This window comes from Coenobita brevimanus, chromosome 8 (assembly GCF_032717465.1).
Source record: "Coenobita brevimanus isolate Jiangsu-jjx chromosome 8, ASM3271746v2, whole genome shotgun sequence".
In the NCBI taxonomy this organism is placed as follows: Eukaryota; Metazoa; Arthropoda; class Malacostraca; order Decapoda; family Coenobitidae; genus Coenobita; species Coenobita brevimanus.
The window spans coordinates 7,760,884-7,778,354 of record NC_136961.1 but is presented as its reverse complement, the minus strand read 5'-3'; the positions used below and the strand labels follow the sequence as shown (position 1 = coordinate 7,778,354).

At 40.5% G+C, this 17,471-nt stretch overlaps 1 protein-coding gene across 1 annotated transcript in view; it reads left to right on the top strand.

Annotated features, from left to right (window-relative positions):
- The first annotated feature begins 2,807 nt into the window (after positions 1–2,807).
- The window catches only part of LOC145406382 (uncharacterized), a 34,391-nt gene continuing 19,727 nt past the window's right edge, over positions 2,808–17,471 (top strand). The window contains exons 1-4 of the mRNA XM_080277550.1: positions 2,808–2,912; positions 5,568–5,653; positions 14,179–14,258; positions 15,402–15,422. Coding sequence (XP_080133676.1) covers positions 2,808–2,912; positions 5,568–5,653; positions 14,179–14,258; positions 15,402–15,422 — 292 coding nt within the window. The remainder of the gene's footprint in view (positions 2,913–5,567; positions 5,654–14,178; positions 14,259–15,401; positions 15,423–17,471) is intronic.

Here is a 17,471-nt window from a genome sequence, read left to right as displayed (position 1 = left end):
ATGTTCACTGTGATTCCTGTGTTTCCTATAATTGTCGTAAAGAGTCAACCAGATTACCTGCTCCACTCTTGCAATATCCAGTTCTATTACGTCCATGGGATATTGTTTCTATTGATCCCTCTAAATTGCCTCGTACCGAGTCTGGTGCAGATTTTTTTTTTTTTTTTTGTGGCAGTTGACCATTTCTCACGTTACTGTGTTCTCGTAGCTCTCCAAGACAAGACTGCTATGAGTATTGCATGTGCTTTCACCGGTCGTGTTATTTGTCCATTCACTACTCCTACACCATCCACTGTTATTACCGATAATGGCTCGGAGTTCAACAATGGTCTTCTTGCTGAGGTATGTAAACAGTATAACATCAATTTATGTATTGTCATACCGAACCATCCTGCTTCCAGTGGCCTTGTCAAAAGGCAAAATCGATAGGTGCTGGAGTGCTTGAAGTACTTGGGTTCTGAAAGCACCTGTTGGGATGAGTGGATACCCCAAGTTGTTGCCTCAATCAATAGGTCGATCAATAAATCTATTGGCGAAATTCCATTCTTTGTCATAAATGGACTGGAAAAAAAATTGTCCTATTCAGTGCTATTATGGAAACCTAGTCCACTCTGTTATTTGGATAATTGTGTGAAAGTGAAAATGACAGACTTCCTATAAAGGCGAATCTGGCCTTATCTAAGGTGGATGTGATACGACGCCAGAATACTGTAAGTCAGCATCGCCTATTAACATTAACGTCGGGGACTTAGTATTTGCTCGTTCACATAACCGTAGTTCTAAACTGGATGACAAATTTACAAGCCCACATCGCGTGATATCTCTTAACGGTAACAAATTTGAAATTAAGGTTTGTTGTCATCTGAGGGTTCACACAGACGATCTTAAGGGAACTCCCTGGTACTTCAAATGGGAGGAAAACAGGAAAATGATGCATCTTCCTCTTCTTTTTCTTCTGCTTCCTGCCCTCCTCCACCTCCTCTTCCTCCTTCTGGCCTTGCTACCCCTTCATCACCTCCTACTGTATCTGTTAATAAGCACAGACAAAAGCTTCTCTCTGCAACTCGCCCCACTGTTGTTTGTTTCTCCACCTGTCAGGACCTCTTAGCTGAAATGAACATTAATCAGGATTCCTTTAATAGGTAAGATATTGTGAATAGAAAAGAAAGCCTTGTTGGCACTAGCTGTCCTTGGTTCATCTCTGGTTGATAGGAAGCATTATTACATTTATTATTACATCTCTGTTACTAGGTAACATTATTACACATATTGTTACATCTCTGTTACTAGGTTGTATTGTTGCATAGATGAATGAAATAGGTATGCAATTGAACATAGTTTTGAATGTCCTTGTGAAATGACAAGATTAATGGTATTGCACTAATATTATATATCACCTTCCAATAATTTATGTTGCAAGCAGAGAACTTAACAACATTCATGTTATCGTAGACCTGGTTACAGTGTCAGATAATCTCTCAGTTTTGCAATGCGCTCGCACTAACTCTAATCTTAATTCTGTTTTTTCACAATTTTATTATATTTTTCCTTTCCCATGTCTGGAATCGTACAATCCTGTACTAAATGCTACCCATCTTTCCACGAATATCGTGGTCCATATTCCTGTTCGTTCTTCAGTCATCTTTGATCTCTTCCAACTAATTCTCTTCCCTCTACCTTTCAGTGGCATTTTTTGTACTGCATTTGTGTACTCTGAATTCTTTTTCTGTCTCACGACCATATATCCCGTTTGATCTTTTATATTCGTGTTCGTCCGCTGTTCAAACTCTTCGTCTCTGTCTTTTGTTTACTTTTAGTATTTTCCCCATCACAGCTGTTTCTTGTAAAAATGCAATAGTCCAACTATCTCACTTCATCATTTTCTTTTTTGCGGCCTCATTTTACAGTATATGTATATTCTCTTAGGGCTGTTAAGCATCGGAGGAACCTTTCGAAGGACCCACGACAAAATAACTAACCCGGTACAGACAAAGACATAAGCATCTTTCCAAAGTGCGGCGAACATATAGTGCAAAAATCGAACCATTTTAAACATGCATTAGTAGAGGTAGGGTTCTCATTGTATTTCGCCAGGTGTAAATTTTATTTAGACGGAACTGGAAGGATAGTTGAGTGTTTGACTGTACACAGCAGTGATAGAGTGGTAATTATCTGCAATTATTATACTGTTGTAATTGTGGCTGCATTGTTTGTTGGTGCTCTTGCTCCCCGTGCACATATACATAAAGCACACATTCACAGGGAAGCTCATAAATGCACATACGTATGAAAAGAGGTCTGTTTACGGAACAGTACGAAACAAATGTTTCCATATTCCTAGCCGCCAAACTAAGCAAATAATCAAAAAGTAAGTCAGCAAAATGTTTCGGCCACCTAATCCCACGAATCATTTTGAAACATGGACGAAACTTTGTGATATATGGGCCGTCCTATATTTTTTTTTAGTGAGAACAGTATCCTTTGTATTTCATAATACTCGAAATTGTATCAAACTTTGTATACCGTATATATATATATATATATATATATATATATATATATATATATATATATATATATAGTCCAGGGGCCGGATTGCACTGCTACCCGAAGAGTCCCCGGGTGGAGGATATGGGAAGAACATGCAGATACACTAGATTCTGTCTAAAGCGGCTCGAACCATGGGGACTGGAAATCGATACATAGGGTTCCACCGAATATACTGAATAAGTGGCACATAAATTACATCTCACCAGAGACTATCTGGCATGGAAATGAGATTATTACCACAATCCCCCAAAGCAATCATGAATTCAACTGGTAATGAATATACGGGCATTCCTGTTGGACCATCGTATGCTAAATCTCCAACCACACTGCCTGCTGTGTTTATAGGCAGTGTGCCACCGAAGGTGAGTAGGCACTGTCTCGCCATATCAGAGACCAGGACATAAAATAAACTAAGATCCATGAAAATCTACACGTACAATGTAAAAAGTCTCGCAGATTACAAACTTAATACCTTAATGACTGACTTAAAGAACATAAGTTGGGATATTGTAGGTCTGAGTGACATCCATAGAGAAGAAAAATTTATTTCAGTTCCAAGATAGCAGCCACATATTTCACTACAGAGGGTGGCAGGATGAAAGAGTCAGTGGTAAAGGATTTCTAATTAACTGAAATCTTGCAGAAAACATTGTTAAATTCAGCAATGTCTAAGTACCATGGACTGTAATCAGACTATGCAAATGACACACTCTGAAAGTAATCCAAGTATATGCACCCACTTCTCAAAGCACAGATGAAGAAATAAAAACATTGTATATATGTGACATCTACCATATTATGATGGAGCGTAGTGAAAAGTAGCTTGCCAGTCTGTATGAAACGTTACTTATATAACAAATGTATAATCTCATCCATGACGTACGGTTGTGAGACTTGGAAACTGACCAAATCGATGGAAAACAAATTACTCGTAATCAGTTCTCAAAGAGTAATGGAATGGTCAAAGTTGGGAATATCTTTGAGAGACAGGAGGAAATCAACTTGGGTGAGAGAGCAGACTAAAGTCAACGACATCATAGAAGTTATAAACGAACAGAGGTAGAAGTTGGTAGATCATGCGGTAAAAATAAGGTAAAACCGATGGAGCAAGAGCCAGAATGACTGGACTTCAAGGGACTGCAAGCGTAGCAGAAAATTGCCAGAGAGGAGGTTGACAGACGAGAGAGAGAAGTTTGCAGGCAAAGCCTGGCTGCGGTTGGCTCAGTTAAGGAATTCATGGAGAAGGTTTGAAGAGGCCTTTGTTCAGCAGTGGACTTGCAATGTCAGATGAAGATGATGATGGCGATATATTCTATATGAATTAGTAACTTCTGATATATTCTTAATTGATAGAAAAAATGCATCCCACCATGTTAAACAGTTTACATGCACAATTTATTAACTTATTTATTCACATAATGATTCATTTATATGTTTATCTGTTTTCTCTGCAACGAGTAGGACACTGCAGAAAAAGTACACTTTGTATTGACGATAACCCCACAGTGGAATCCGGTACAGCCCTGGACACGCTACCACGCCCCACCATGAAATATGGCATATACGTAACATGATATTGTGCAGGTACCGTGAACTGGATTTGTTTTCATCTGACGGAACTATGCCACCACCACAACCTTAATACTAAGGCATGGCTGTATGAATTTCATGTAACATTAGCTATGGTACATTAGCTATGGTTGCTTGTTGAATCCTCCCTTCAGTCTGACTGCACTTAGCTGTCAACTGAGCTGCGTTCTTTGTCAGGTTAGAAGTGCAATATATTCCTTTTTTTTTTTTTTTTTTTTTTTACATTAGCCTGCTGTTCCTCTGATAGGATGTAACGGGACGTCTTCTAGTCAAGATTATAGTAGCTATTATATGGAATGGATCGGCAAAATAACTACTTACATTTACAAAGACACAGGTTTACTATGTAATACGACACGTAACAATCAAATGTTAATACAGTCCCCAGCCCTGCCGCCGGGAAACAGGGACATAAGGAAAACTAATTTTGTCCAAGAGTCTGACAGCGATTGAACTCAGATGTTTCCAGGGTGTGGAACGAGAGTGCATTGAGTGGTGTGTGCGTCCAGCGCCACCCTGGCAGTACTGCTGACAACACCCAGGCCTGTATTCCCATTAGTTTCGGATGCACCCTGCGCCTCCTCCTAACCAGCTACTTTTTATGCATGGAAGATAGAATAAAAGGCTAGAATTGCGCAAGACTGTTCCCTTCAAGGAAAGAAAATAACAGAGAAGTAAATTCCGTATCCCTTCATCTCGAGATGCCTGGACACATTGCTTTTGAAAGACTGGAGGTAATAGGCAGAAGGAAATACAGACACATGAAGACAGTTCCAGAGGTGACCTGGTTCGTACATGAAGGAATAGGAGTGTCGGGTAACTGTATGTGGCACGTCAATATTTTCTTGAATATCGCTGATAAAGAGATATAACATTGATAATTCTGAGGTGTAATACTAAAGACAAATAAACTATGAAGGACTCGCTAGGGAGCCTCCAAAACCCACGAGAAGACGACCCCTACAATACTGTTATGTGTACTTCATGTAGGAGAAGAATGGACACCTATGGTTTCGATTTTTTTTTTTACTTTTTACCAATCTCATTCTTACTTTCCAATAAATATTCTCTTGATATTAGTGCTTATAATGAGAGGATTTATTATTTTACTTAGGTTTACTAGCATGGAAGGATTCATTTCACTGAATATCACAAACAACACTGTCACAATCTGTCAGCTGCAATGTACATTGTATCCTTATATGAGACGCACTTACCTTATACACAAGGCTGTCTATCATTGTAGTAGGTGTTTGTCCATTCATACAGTAGTAACAGGCCTCTGTAACTCATGGAATTCGCCATATTGTGATCTGTCTCCCTGGCGTCCCGCTCGGACGTCATTACCTATAACAACAAACGCCTATTGTTGTCCCCAGACAACACACACTAGGCAGTAAAATATGTAAATACGTGCTTTATATAAGGCAGGAAAGCACCGGGTGGAGCTCCAGTTTATCCTCATCCTACCTTGGCCTGCATACCTCCTCGTCGGAACTCTGGAAAAGTTGAGGTAAATCATACCATACAAACTACGTAATAGTCTCTCGTTTCGCTCATAAAGGCTCAAACATGCTTGCATGAATCAGTCTTTCTCACCTATTGGCAGCTCTCCACATCGCTCAATCTCTGGAAACTATCCTATTTAGTCCGCTGTCCCTAACGTCACTCCCTATAAGCCTCGCTCAGAGTCTTTTTTTGGTCTGCCCCTCCCAACCCTACCCTCGACTTTCACACCCCTCACCTTGCGCATCCAGTTGTCATCATCCATCCCCTCAACATGAACAGATCCTTTCAGTCCTCTCCTCCTCATCACAACAGACATTCAAATCCCACCCTTCCTCTCAACTCTTCAGTTGCAGTTCTAACCCTTTCAGGCCCTCATTCAACGAATGAGGGCCTGAAAGGGTTAGAACTTACACATTCATCTAATTATTATCCTCTTTCTTTACTGCCCTGGTCCCAATACACTTCTAAGATATGTTGCATACAAGGACCCCTTAGCACGGAGGGAGAGCTCTCTCAGTGCTAGGAGAGGCAACAATTCCTTGAACTTCCCCAACCACTCCTTACCCTAGCCCAGTCTTCAGCACATAACATGCCCCCTCCCCCATAAAAAAAAAAAAAAAAAAATACCCCTCACGCTAAAGATCCTTTCCGGTATGATCAATGCTTTCACACTTGACAAAATGTACATGTTCTCCTTGACACATGGCACACACGAAATCATCAATATTTCGCAGCCTACCCCTGTTACTACAACATCACTTATGCAACCATTTATCACAATCACTGCACAAGATGGAGGTATTTCCCCCACCCGTGTGTCACACTGCACATGACCACCCTCCATCACTTTTGTTCTATCCATGTTTACTCTCAAACCCATGTACCACATCCCATATCGCCATTCCCTAAATCTTTCCTCCGCCTTCCTCTCGTTCCCTGCAATCAAAATTAAGTCATCAGCATACAACATCTCCCATATACAGTCCTGTTCTGAAGTCATTGGAGACAGCTTCAAGCACCATGATATGTAATAAACGGCTCAAGACTGACCCCTGAAGCACGCCAACATCCACGGAAAACTCATCACTCAAACCTCCGTTCACTCTTACCACGGTGGCACCCTAGTACATTGCCATAAGCATCCTAATCAGCCTCTCCTGGATCCCAAGCTTTCTCACTGTGCACTTCACCATCTCCCTAGGAACTCTAACGGCCTTCTCCAGATCAGCATAAACAAAGTTCACCTCAATATTCTTATTCTCTTTTATTCCTGATCCTCGTAAATAATGAATATTGCATCAGTGCTCGCTTTACCCGGCATAAACCCAAATTGCACCTCATCAGTATTCACTCTTTCCCTTACCATACCTTCCAGGACTCTCTCTATTACTTTCATTACCTAGTCCAAAAGATTTATACCTCAATAATTTTCTCTTTCCAGGGCATCACCCTTCCCCTAATACACATTTGTAATCACACTCTTCAGCCAGTTATCAGGAACAACACACATACATGTAACTGAATGTATTAAATAAATAACTAAACCTTATCCTTTATCTCCGGAAGCCTTCAGCATTTTCGCAGTCAACCCAGACACACCCGCCACTTTCCTCAACTGCATCCTTCCCATCTCCATGCTCACAGTAGCAACATCTATCAAAGGCCAAGGGATAAACACTGGATCCGCTGACTCCAAACCTTCCCCATTCAAGTCACGCTCTTTCAACCATTTATAGGGTTATTATTATTATTATTATTATTATTATTATTATTATACTCTTGCGTTCTGACAATTGTATTCAGGTTAGATGGGATTCAGAACTTGAAGGATTGCACCTGTTGATCATGATAGAATTGCTCACTCTGCTGACCATTTCTGTGGATAGTGTTAAAAGTCGTTTGATTCCAGTGCACAAATCGTATGAATGGATGACCTGAATGAGTATTTTACTTTAAATGGGTGTGTGGATAACAAGAGATGAACAATTGCAAGGCGATTATCTTTCTCTCGTATCAACCTACCTGTTGTGTTATGCATGACCTTCACGGATGTTTCACACTGTTGTAAATTATTTGTTGTGCAACAGTAACCTAAGCAGACTATGCTTCATTCTCACTTTGTGTTTGTATGTCTGGGCATCCCAAGATCATAGTGGCTGTGGTCACTAGTTTGTCTGACGCAGCCTGTTTTGACACTCAGACCGAAATGAACCAAAACGTTGTACAGATTGTCAGACATGTCACTTTTCACTACTGCCACAGCTTTGGCCAGCATAAGCACCTCGGACAGCATGCAACACGTATTCCATGCCACACGGCGTTCTCAAAAATCAGAATCTTTCCTTATCCAGGGTGTGCCGTAAACCCACTATTCATTTTAGTCAGAGTTTCTGTAAGTTATTACCCGTCCCCTCCCAGGAGGGGCTCGGGGACTGATATTGTTTTCACTCGTTTTGTTTGTTTGTCTGTCTGCCTGTCCGTCTGTTAACAACTTTACACGAAAACCACTGGTGCGATTTTAACTAAAATTACAGGGATGATGGACTATGACCTTCGGATCACCTAATTAAATTTTGGGTGAAACTGGGCCAAGGCCCAGGCTGTAGGCCCCGAAAATGTAAAAAAAAAAAAAAAAAAATCGTTTTTTTTCGCCATATCTCCTTTTAAATTCGTCATATCAACATGAAACCAAAACCTAAAGGTGCATCTTTCAAATCTGCATCCTATAACACGCTTCATTACATCAGAGGGGACATCCCCCGTTTTACGGTAGGGCGGTCAATGTCAGGTGGGTCAGGCCTCAAAATTCAGATGGGCATAAAATCGTTAATTTTCACCAGATTTACCCCGAATCTGATATGTGACATCTTTGATTAGATATCCTGTTGTGTTTAGACGTCAACACTAAAATGACTGCCAGGGAAGGGTTTGCTTTGCCTTGGCTCCGTTCTTGTTTACAGTTATGCCAATCTTCACGCGGATGACCGTTCTCTGTTAGTCTGGCTGAGACAAAGCCATCAGATCATTGAAGTGGAACATCAATCATCAGTTTGGTTCGACAGTATACCCAGCATTGGCTGTGACAGTATGACGAAAAGCACCAAGTGCAGAGAAGGGATCTGTTTTATTCAATGTTTCGCCAAGCAGGCTTCTTCAGAAATGCCACATATTGGTAGCAGCAGCAAATGACTGAAATAGCCAAGGCTCATGGCACTAATGTCGAAAACAATATGAAATGCTTATGAAATCATGTAACTAGCCTAGGTTGACTATCCCCTAGTTAACATAAATGCCAATGGCATTGCTGACATAAAAATCTTTGATTTGGTTAAAATTATAAGCTTCTCAATACAGGTAGACTCTAGGCACTTTGTTTTGCATATATGATTCCATATATGATTGCAACAGAGTAGACTGTAGCACCAGTTTGTTAGTTAGGTTTATCGATGTTTGGGTCTTAGCATTCGTTTATTTTGTGCTCCTGAACACGTTTTTGTAGCTAGTCTTTTTCTTCACATATTTTAATATACAAAATGTTATATATACGTAAAAGAAGTAATGATATAGTTGACCTAAAAACAATGAAAAGGAAAAATAAAAAAGTAAACATTTTGCTTAATGATCTTGGCCCTGGGCGATTGGTTGATAGCACAAAAAAAAAAAAAAAAAAAAAAAAAAAATCTTTCCTAAGGATGCCTGTTTGGCCAAAGGTTGAATAAAACGGGTCCTTTATCTGCACTTGGTGTTCTATGTCACTTTGGTATCTTGCTTAGGAAGATCACCTCAATACTGGCTGATGTTTTTAGATCAGACTCACGATTTGTAGTATTATAAGGGTGACTGAGAGCCGTGTTATCATGACTGTGCAAAGCTCTTCAACACTATTTATGACACTAACGTTCCTGTGCTACTGGCAATAGACTCAACTTGCCAGATAATAACTGTATTGAAGTGACACTGCTATCCTACACAAATACAAGATGGGACCCTTTTGTAAACGCCAAGTATTCAAAAGATAACTTTCTCATGCTTTACCATCTCTCTCTCTCTCTCTCTCTCTCTCTCTCTCTATGTATATATATATATATATATATATATATATATATATATATATATATATATATATATATATATATATATATATATATATATATATATATTTTGCAACGCATTTAGAAACAAGGCAAAAGACTCCGCGCACACCATAATGGAAATAGATATAGACATACGGTTAATAATACTTAAACTGAATACTGATTTTTTGAAAATTTTGATGCAAAATATAGTTGGTGAGGTTCCCACCATCCCTCACTCGATGTACTGCAAGTTTAATGAGACTATTTTTATTGGCATTGCAAAGTGCCAACATTTATTACGCTGGGTCGTTACCATACAACCAGTTACACCTGTTTATCTAGTTTGGTTGGGGTTTGATCCTTACATGATGTCACTCCGGGGCAACGTGGCCGGTCACCTTTGCCTTAGATGTCAATACTAAACAGCCTAACGCCGGACCCCTACGCTCCTAATGGGACAATGTAGGACTGGATATATAGGTTCGTCAAAGAAATCGGGTGTTCACAGCTTTTCATCACGCCGCGGTCGAGTGGTATCAGTGCCTGACTTCTGTCTAAGAGGTCCAGGGTTCGACTCCCAGTCATGAGCGTAGAAATGTTATGTATATATACTGTATCTACGGTATATCTATATCTATCTATCTATTTATATCTATCTATGTATCTACACACACACACACACACACACACACACACACACACACATATACTATATATATATATATATATATATATATATATATATATATATATATATATATATATATATATATATATATATATATATATATATATATATATATATATATATATATATATATATATATATATATATATATATATATGGAGCCTCTGTGGAACAGTGGTTGAGTGTGCGTTTCGTACACGCGTGAACCAGGGTTCGCACCCCGCCAGGGTAATAAACTTTGGGAGTGTTCACCCGGCCACGTACTGCATTGGCGGACACAAGGGGTGCTGTGGTTGAACCAGTGTCGCTTACTATAAAGCATGCTTGCACCCAGTCGGCTTGCGCGGGCCGATTACACTTCCAAAGCCACTCCAACACTACAATTACACTTACAGGCACTTCTCACCCTATATACACTCTGTACCAGACAGCCTAAGCCACTTGGTAGAGATACAGTGGCTGTATCGTCCCGACTTCGGTCGGGATAGGCCGGTTCTAGCAGTGGTACTCAAACGGCTGATAATTATATATATATATATATATATATATATATATATATATATATATATATATATATATATATATATATATATATATTCTGTTGATGTTGGTCCACTACCTGAAAGAACATATATTGTCATATGCAAGCCAGGCTGTATTTCGAGTGCATGCAAATTATGTACAGTATGTATGTATTTAATGCATTTTCACCGTTCGGACAATAATGTTTATTAGAACCTGATTTATGTGTTCAGTACTGAATAATATCATCTGGAGACAGACTACAACATGCAAACAGCTCTCAGAACGTCTATACCGGACAACTCACATCACCAACAAAATTAAACTTATTCATGGTCCATGACCCACATCCACAAAATATCATTGAAATTATCCATTATGTTTTTGAGACATATTGTAGATAAACATAGTTACCTTTACTACAGCATTACCCCTTCAGTACAAGGTGCCACTCCTTGTTGGTCAAGTTCAGGGCTATTCAAGTGGTGGCCCGCGGGCCAAATCCGGCCCTTGAGTCGTTTTTGTTTGGTCCTTTGACCGACTCAGAAGAATGAAAATGAACAAATAAACAAGCATAAAACAAAGTTTTGCGTTCTTCTTTCTATTTATGCATTTACCAGAAAACGTCAGTGCAATTATATATGAATTTCTCTTTTCTTTCTGTGTATAAGCTTTTAGATATAGGGAAAATACACCGGTAAAATAATGAACTCGTATGACCCTTTTGTTAATCTCAGTTTCATAATTCGGCCCTACTTCTGAGAGTAATTGAATAGCCCTGTTGTAATTGTTGTTCTTAATGATTATGTTGTTAATGTAGTTGTTGATATTGTTGTTGATGTTGATGTGGTTGGTGATGTTGATGATGTTGATGTTGTTATTGCTTTTGTTGTTTATGTTGTTGTTGTTGTTGCTATTCTTCTTCTTCTTCTTCTTTCTCTTATTCTTCTCTTTCCTTTTCTTTTTTCTTTTTCTTTCTTCTTCTTCTTCTTCTTCTTCTTCTTCCTCCTCCTCCTCCTCCTCCTCCTCCTCCTCCTCCTCCTCCTCCTCCTCCGCCTGCTCCTTCGTCCTCCTCCTCCTCCTCCTCCTCCTCCTCCGCCTGCTCCTTCGTCCTCCTCCTCCTCCTCCTCCTTCTGTTAGTTAGAGATCTTTATGTCTATTCCTGTTCTGTCGTAATAAACAAAATGTTGGTCTATAAATCTATGTAATTCAATATACAGCAGCAGCATTCATAAAGAGACTCATCGCATCCGAAGCTTTAACCCACACACCTGGTGACCTTTTACGCGACAATTTTGCCTGATAACTCTCTTGTGTTCTATTCCGCCTAACGCCAGGGATTTTATTCACCTAAGAAAGGCAATGCAGTGTAGTGATGATGATGATAATAGTGATGATGATAATGATGAGGAGGAGGAGAAAGAGGAGGAGGAAGAGGCTGGTGGTGATGATGATGATGATGATAATAATAATAATAATAATAATAATAATAATAATAATGGTAATAATGCTCAAAAGTGTTATAATGGTAATTTTGGGACAGCACGAACAATATTGCATTAATCAAGCGAACACCGGAGGAATTAATTAACATCAGAAAAAACCACACCAGTAATAAATGTTCCCGATGTGAAATGATCGTAGTCTGTCCTCGTAGTTCCAGACGATTGTTTTATGTGGCAGCATCTCTAGCAACGACTGTCTGTCAGTCCCTTACTAACATTTTTCACGGTCGCATTGCTTCACTCCGGTTGACGTAAACAACTGCTGCATAGGAACCATATCACAAAACAACAAATTACAATACCGTCCCTGTCACACCACACCAGACTAATCTCAATACAACCCTGTCACCACACCACAAGAATCACTATACCACCCTGTCACCACACAACACAAATCACCATACCACCCCGCCATACCACACCACACAAATCACTATACCTCCCTGTCACATCACACCACACAAGGCACTAAACCACCCTGTCACACCACACCACACAAAACACTACCTGCCACACCACATCACACAAATCCCTGTCACACCACACCACACAAATCACTATACCACCCTGTCACACCACACCACACAAATCCCTGTCACACCACACCACACAAATCACTATACCACCCTGTCACACCACACCACACAAATCCCTGTCACACCACACCACACAAATCCCTGTCACACCACACCACACAAATCACTATACCACCCTGCCACATCACACCACACAAATCACTATACCACCCTGCCACACCACACCACACAAATCACTGTCACACCACACCACACAAATCACTATACCACCCAGTCACACCACACCACACAGATTACTATACCACACTGCCACACCACACCACGCCACACCAAGTGCATTAACGGAGGAGCTCTGAAGCTCCAGCACCTACGTGTAGTTCCTTTGTGCTTATTAAAGGTAATGACTGAACTGTGTAGCTGGTGGGGTTAACTGTAGCCTTATTAGTCCCTTCAGTACAATGGGACCCTCCAAAGCTGTAAGCGACAAAGTATCTGGTAATTACAAAAATCAGCTACAAAATGACATTCACTCACGATGACAATTTTGCCTGATAACTATAAATCCTTCATTTTTATTCTAGCTAACAACTGGCACTGTTATTTCAGATCAGAGAAGGTAACTGCAGGAAATAAGTAAATAGATTAATAAATACACAATAAAAAGAAAAAAAACGAAGATTTAGATGGTTTGGGTATCTGGAGAAGATCGAGGATGACAACTGGGTGCAGAAGGTGAGAACTGTGAACATAGGGTGTGGGGTTGCGGGAGGCAGACAGAGAAAGACCTGAGACGAGCTCATGGAGTGTGACCTCAGGAATATGGGGCTGAATAGGGAGGCTGCCAGAGACAGAAGAGCGTGGAGAACGGCCATCAGATGGCCGAGGCCGACGCCTCCAAACATGTTGGACCCATTATAAACGATACAGTGCGATATGAAGATCATTTTATCGCCTTCCGCCCGATGACATTTTCTTTTCTATTCTTCCTACAACGAGGGTACCGAATTCAGTTTGGGAGAGACTTTCTGCACTGCGGGAATTAAATACAGCCTTCAGTAACCATTCACACACAAGAAATCTTTCCTGAGGCGAAGAAAATCGTTTGCAGATACCAAAACTAAAATATGATAAATACGTCATGTGTTAAGGCTTTTTTTTTTTTTTTCTTATAATCCCATTAACACCTAATAATCGTATTTCAGATCAGAGGAAGCCACGGCAGCCATGATGTGTGGAAAGGCAGTGCTGGGCCTTAGTGTGCTGCTGCTGGTACTGGCTGCAGGTGAGAGAGAGAGAGAGAGAGAGAGAGAGAGAGAGAGAGAGAGAGAGAGAGAGAGAGAGATTAAGGGGGATGGAGAAGGACGGCGAGAGAGAGTGGAGGAGGAAACGAGGAGGAAGGACATGAATTAATAAAAATGGAAAGGAAAAGACGAGAGTATTGGAGAAGGTGGAGGAAAGGAAGTGGAGAAGTGGTGGAGGAAAAAGGAACGCATTGAAAGGATGGAGGAAAGTATGGGGGAAGGAAGACTGAGGCGAAGGAAGAAGGAGGAAAATGAAGGACATGGAGGAAGAAGGGAGAGAGAAAGACTGGAAAAGAAGAGGGAGAACAAAAGGGAAATAACTGACGATTAACTGATCAAAATTTACAGGTAGGGAAAAATAATTACATGTAAAAGAGAATCGAAAAAGTAAGAAAGAGGGAATAGATTGGAGATATTTCAGACAGATGGAGGAAATGGTCAAGAGTTATAACTATTATTAATTATTATATATTCGACAGGTTGACGAATGAAGAAGTGGAAGAACGTTGTTGGTGGATGTGGATGTGACTGAGAAAATAAGGAGAAATACACTGATGTGGTTTGGATATGTGGAGAGAATGGTGAATGAAAGACTAAGAGGGTGTATGTAGGTGAAATGGAGGGAGGGAGAGGGAGGGGGAGACCGAGGATGAGGTGGAGGGATGGAGTTGAGAGGTATATGAGGGAGGGGGGAGTGAGTTGGGGGGAGGGCAGTCAAATGGTGGGTGACAGAGTGACTTGGAAGCGTTTTGTCTGCGGCCACCCATTGCGGGATTAGGGCGTCGGGCTCTAGATAGATTATTATTTTTAACATTATTATTAATATTATTATTATTATACAGTTCAGTAGTAGTAGTAGTAATAATAATGGTAGCAGTACTAGCAGTAGTTGTTGCTGCTGTTGTAGTAATACTTGTACTAATATACATAAGGTGTTTTTTTTTTATATTTACTCATATTGCTAATGTTTAATATTTTTGTTATTTCTTCTTCAGCTGATTACTCATACTGCAAATGTTCTCTTGACTATTGATTTTTATCATCATCATCTTCATCATTATTATCATTGTTTTGTTGTTGTTCCTGTCTCTGTTATTAAAATATATGTTTTGTTCTTTTTACAGAGGTTCTCGGACAATTAACTGGTAAGTGTAAAAGAGAGAGAGAGAGAGAGAGAGAGAGAGAGAGAGAGAGAGAGAGAGAGAGAACACTACATACAGCACAGGTTTTTGTGCATTTACTCAGACTGATCACTAATGTGTAGTCTTCTCCTTGCTCTTCTGGTTATTAGAAATTTTATGACTGACTAATCTTCTGGAGAAAAGAAATAGAAAAGATAAAAAAATGCAACTCTTCCTGTCTGTGGAATCCCCATCCTGCTGGATGCCAGTGTTCACTATCACATTTAGCTTTCCTCTCCGATTTCTGATCCTCCTATTCAACAAGTGTTCTGCTTTTCTATCGTTGCTGGGCTACTGCAGCATCAACAGCACCTTCAAAGTGAGCCAACCCGTCATCAACTAATCCAGTCTTACTAGCAAGGATACTCGGCGTTGCCCGGGCCAAAATGGCGAACACTCTAATCCTACATATTGTTCTAGTTCAATCTTTCTTTCTACTCCAGAAGGACCATGTACCTCTTATGCTTTTGAAGAGGGGTTATAAGAGGTCCGGGAACTTTCTATTTCAGCTTTCGCAGACTAAAGCATAGTACTGTATTTGTGCGCACTTGTTGACTATTACCGGTGACCTAAAATAACCTCCGACCGGTGATCTCAAATGACCTTGGAGGTGAACCTCACATAGCCTACTGTATGTTCGAACCGAAGGTCATATGAGTCTCCATGCCAAAAATTGGGCTGCTGGGTCCAGTCGTTCAAGCTTGTATTACCGGTGACCTCAAATGACCTCGGAGGTCAGTCTTACATAGCCTATGTCCGAACTGGAGGTCAAATGAGTCTCCATGCAAAAAAAGGGGGCTGCAAGGATACCCGGTGTTGCCCGGGCCAAAAAGGCTAACATTCTACCGGTGACCTCAAATGACCTAGATCTGAAATTTGACCCCCTTAAAACCATCTTTGGGTCACCCTGATTCAGAATATACTATATATGGGTATGGCGGGACTATGACCCACAGTTTGGGCATGATTGAAGGACAAACAAACAAACAAACTACTCGGCTCTTTTATATAGATAGATAGATAGATATATATATATATATATATATATATATATATATATATATATATATATATATATATATCATCATCAGCCGTTTGAGTATCCACTGCAGGATCGGCCTATCCCGACCGAAGTCGGGACGATACAGCCAATGTATCCCTACCAAATGGCTTAGGCTGTCTGATAGAGATTGTATGTAGGGTGAGAAGTGCTTGTAAGTGTTACTGTAGTGTTGGAGTGGCTTTGGATGTGTGTGTAATCGGCCCGCGCAAGCCGACTGGGTGCAAGCATACTTTATAGTATGCGACACTGGTTCAACCACAGCACCCCTTGTGTCCGCCAATGCAGTACGTGGCCGGGTGAACACTCCCAAAGTTTATTACCCTGGCGGGGAGCGAACCCTGGCCCACCCGTGTACGAAACGCACACTCTACCAATGTACCACAGAGGCTCATATATATATATATATATATATATATATATACTATCTATCTATCTATCTATCTATCTATTTAGAGAGAGAGAGAGAGAGAGAGATTATTATGTTTCCCACGTTAACCTATTTTGTTTAGTTGGCTTCTCTGATCACTGTACGGTATCCTATCCCATCTCCCTAGCTCGGCGTCAAAGCCCTAAGAACCCTAATCAGAAACGGCGTATGTTGCTGGGTGGGGCTGCACCTTGAGTGAATCTTGATGATTATTGTTTCAATGGTGTGAGCCATCTGAACGTGCTTTGCACAAAACCAAGGTTACCTTCTCGGCCATGGCGACATACATGTTTTTCTTACTCTCTGAATAACAGTCAGCAGCTTTGGTTTACACACGCTTGTCCCAATTGTGTCCACAGCAAGGAGATGACTCACAAAATGTACCGGTCCCAAGTTACCTGTGATTCACGTACAGTTTTGCTTCTATTCAGATAATCCTTGCACTGGTGCATCGTCTGCCGTTCTGTTCATGTGTGTTATCTGCTTCATCCACTGTATGAGAGGTGATGGAGAGGGATACCTT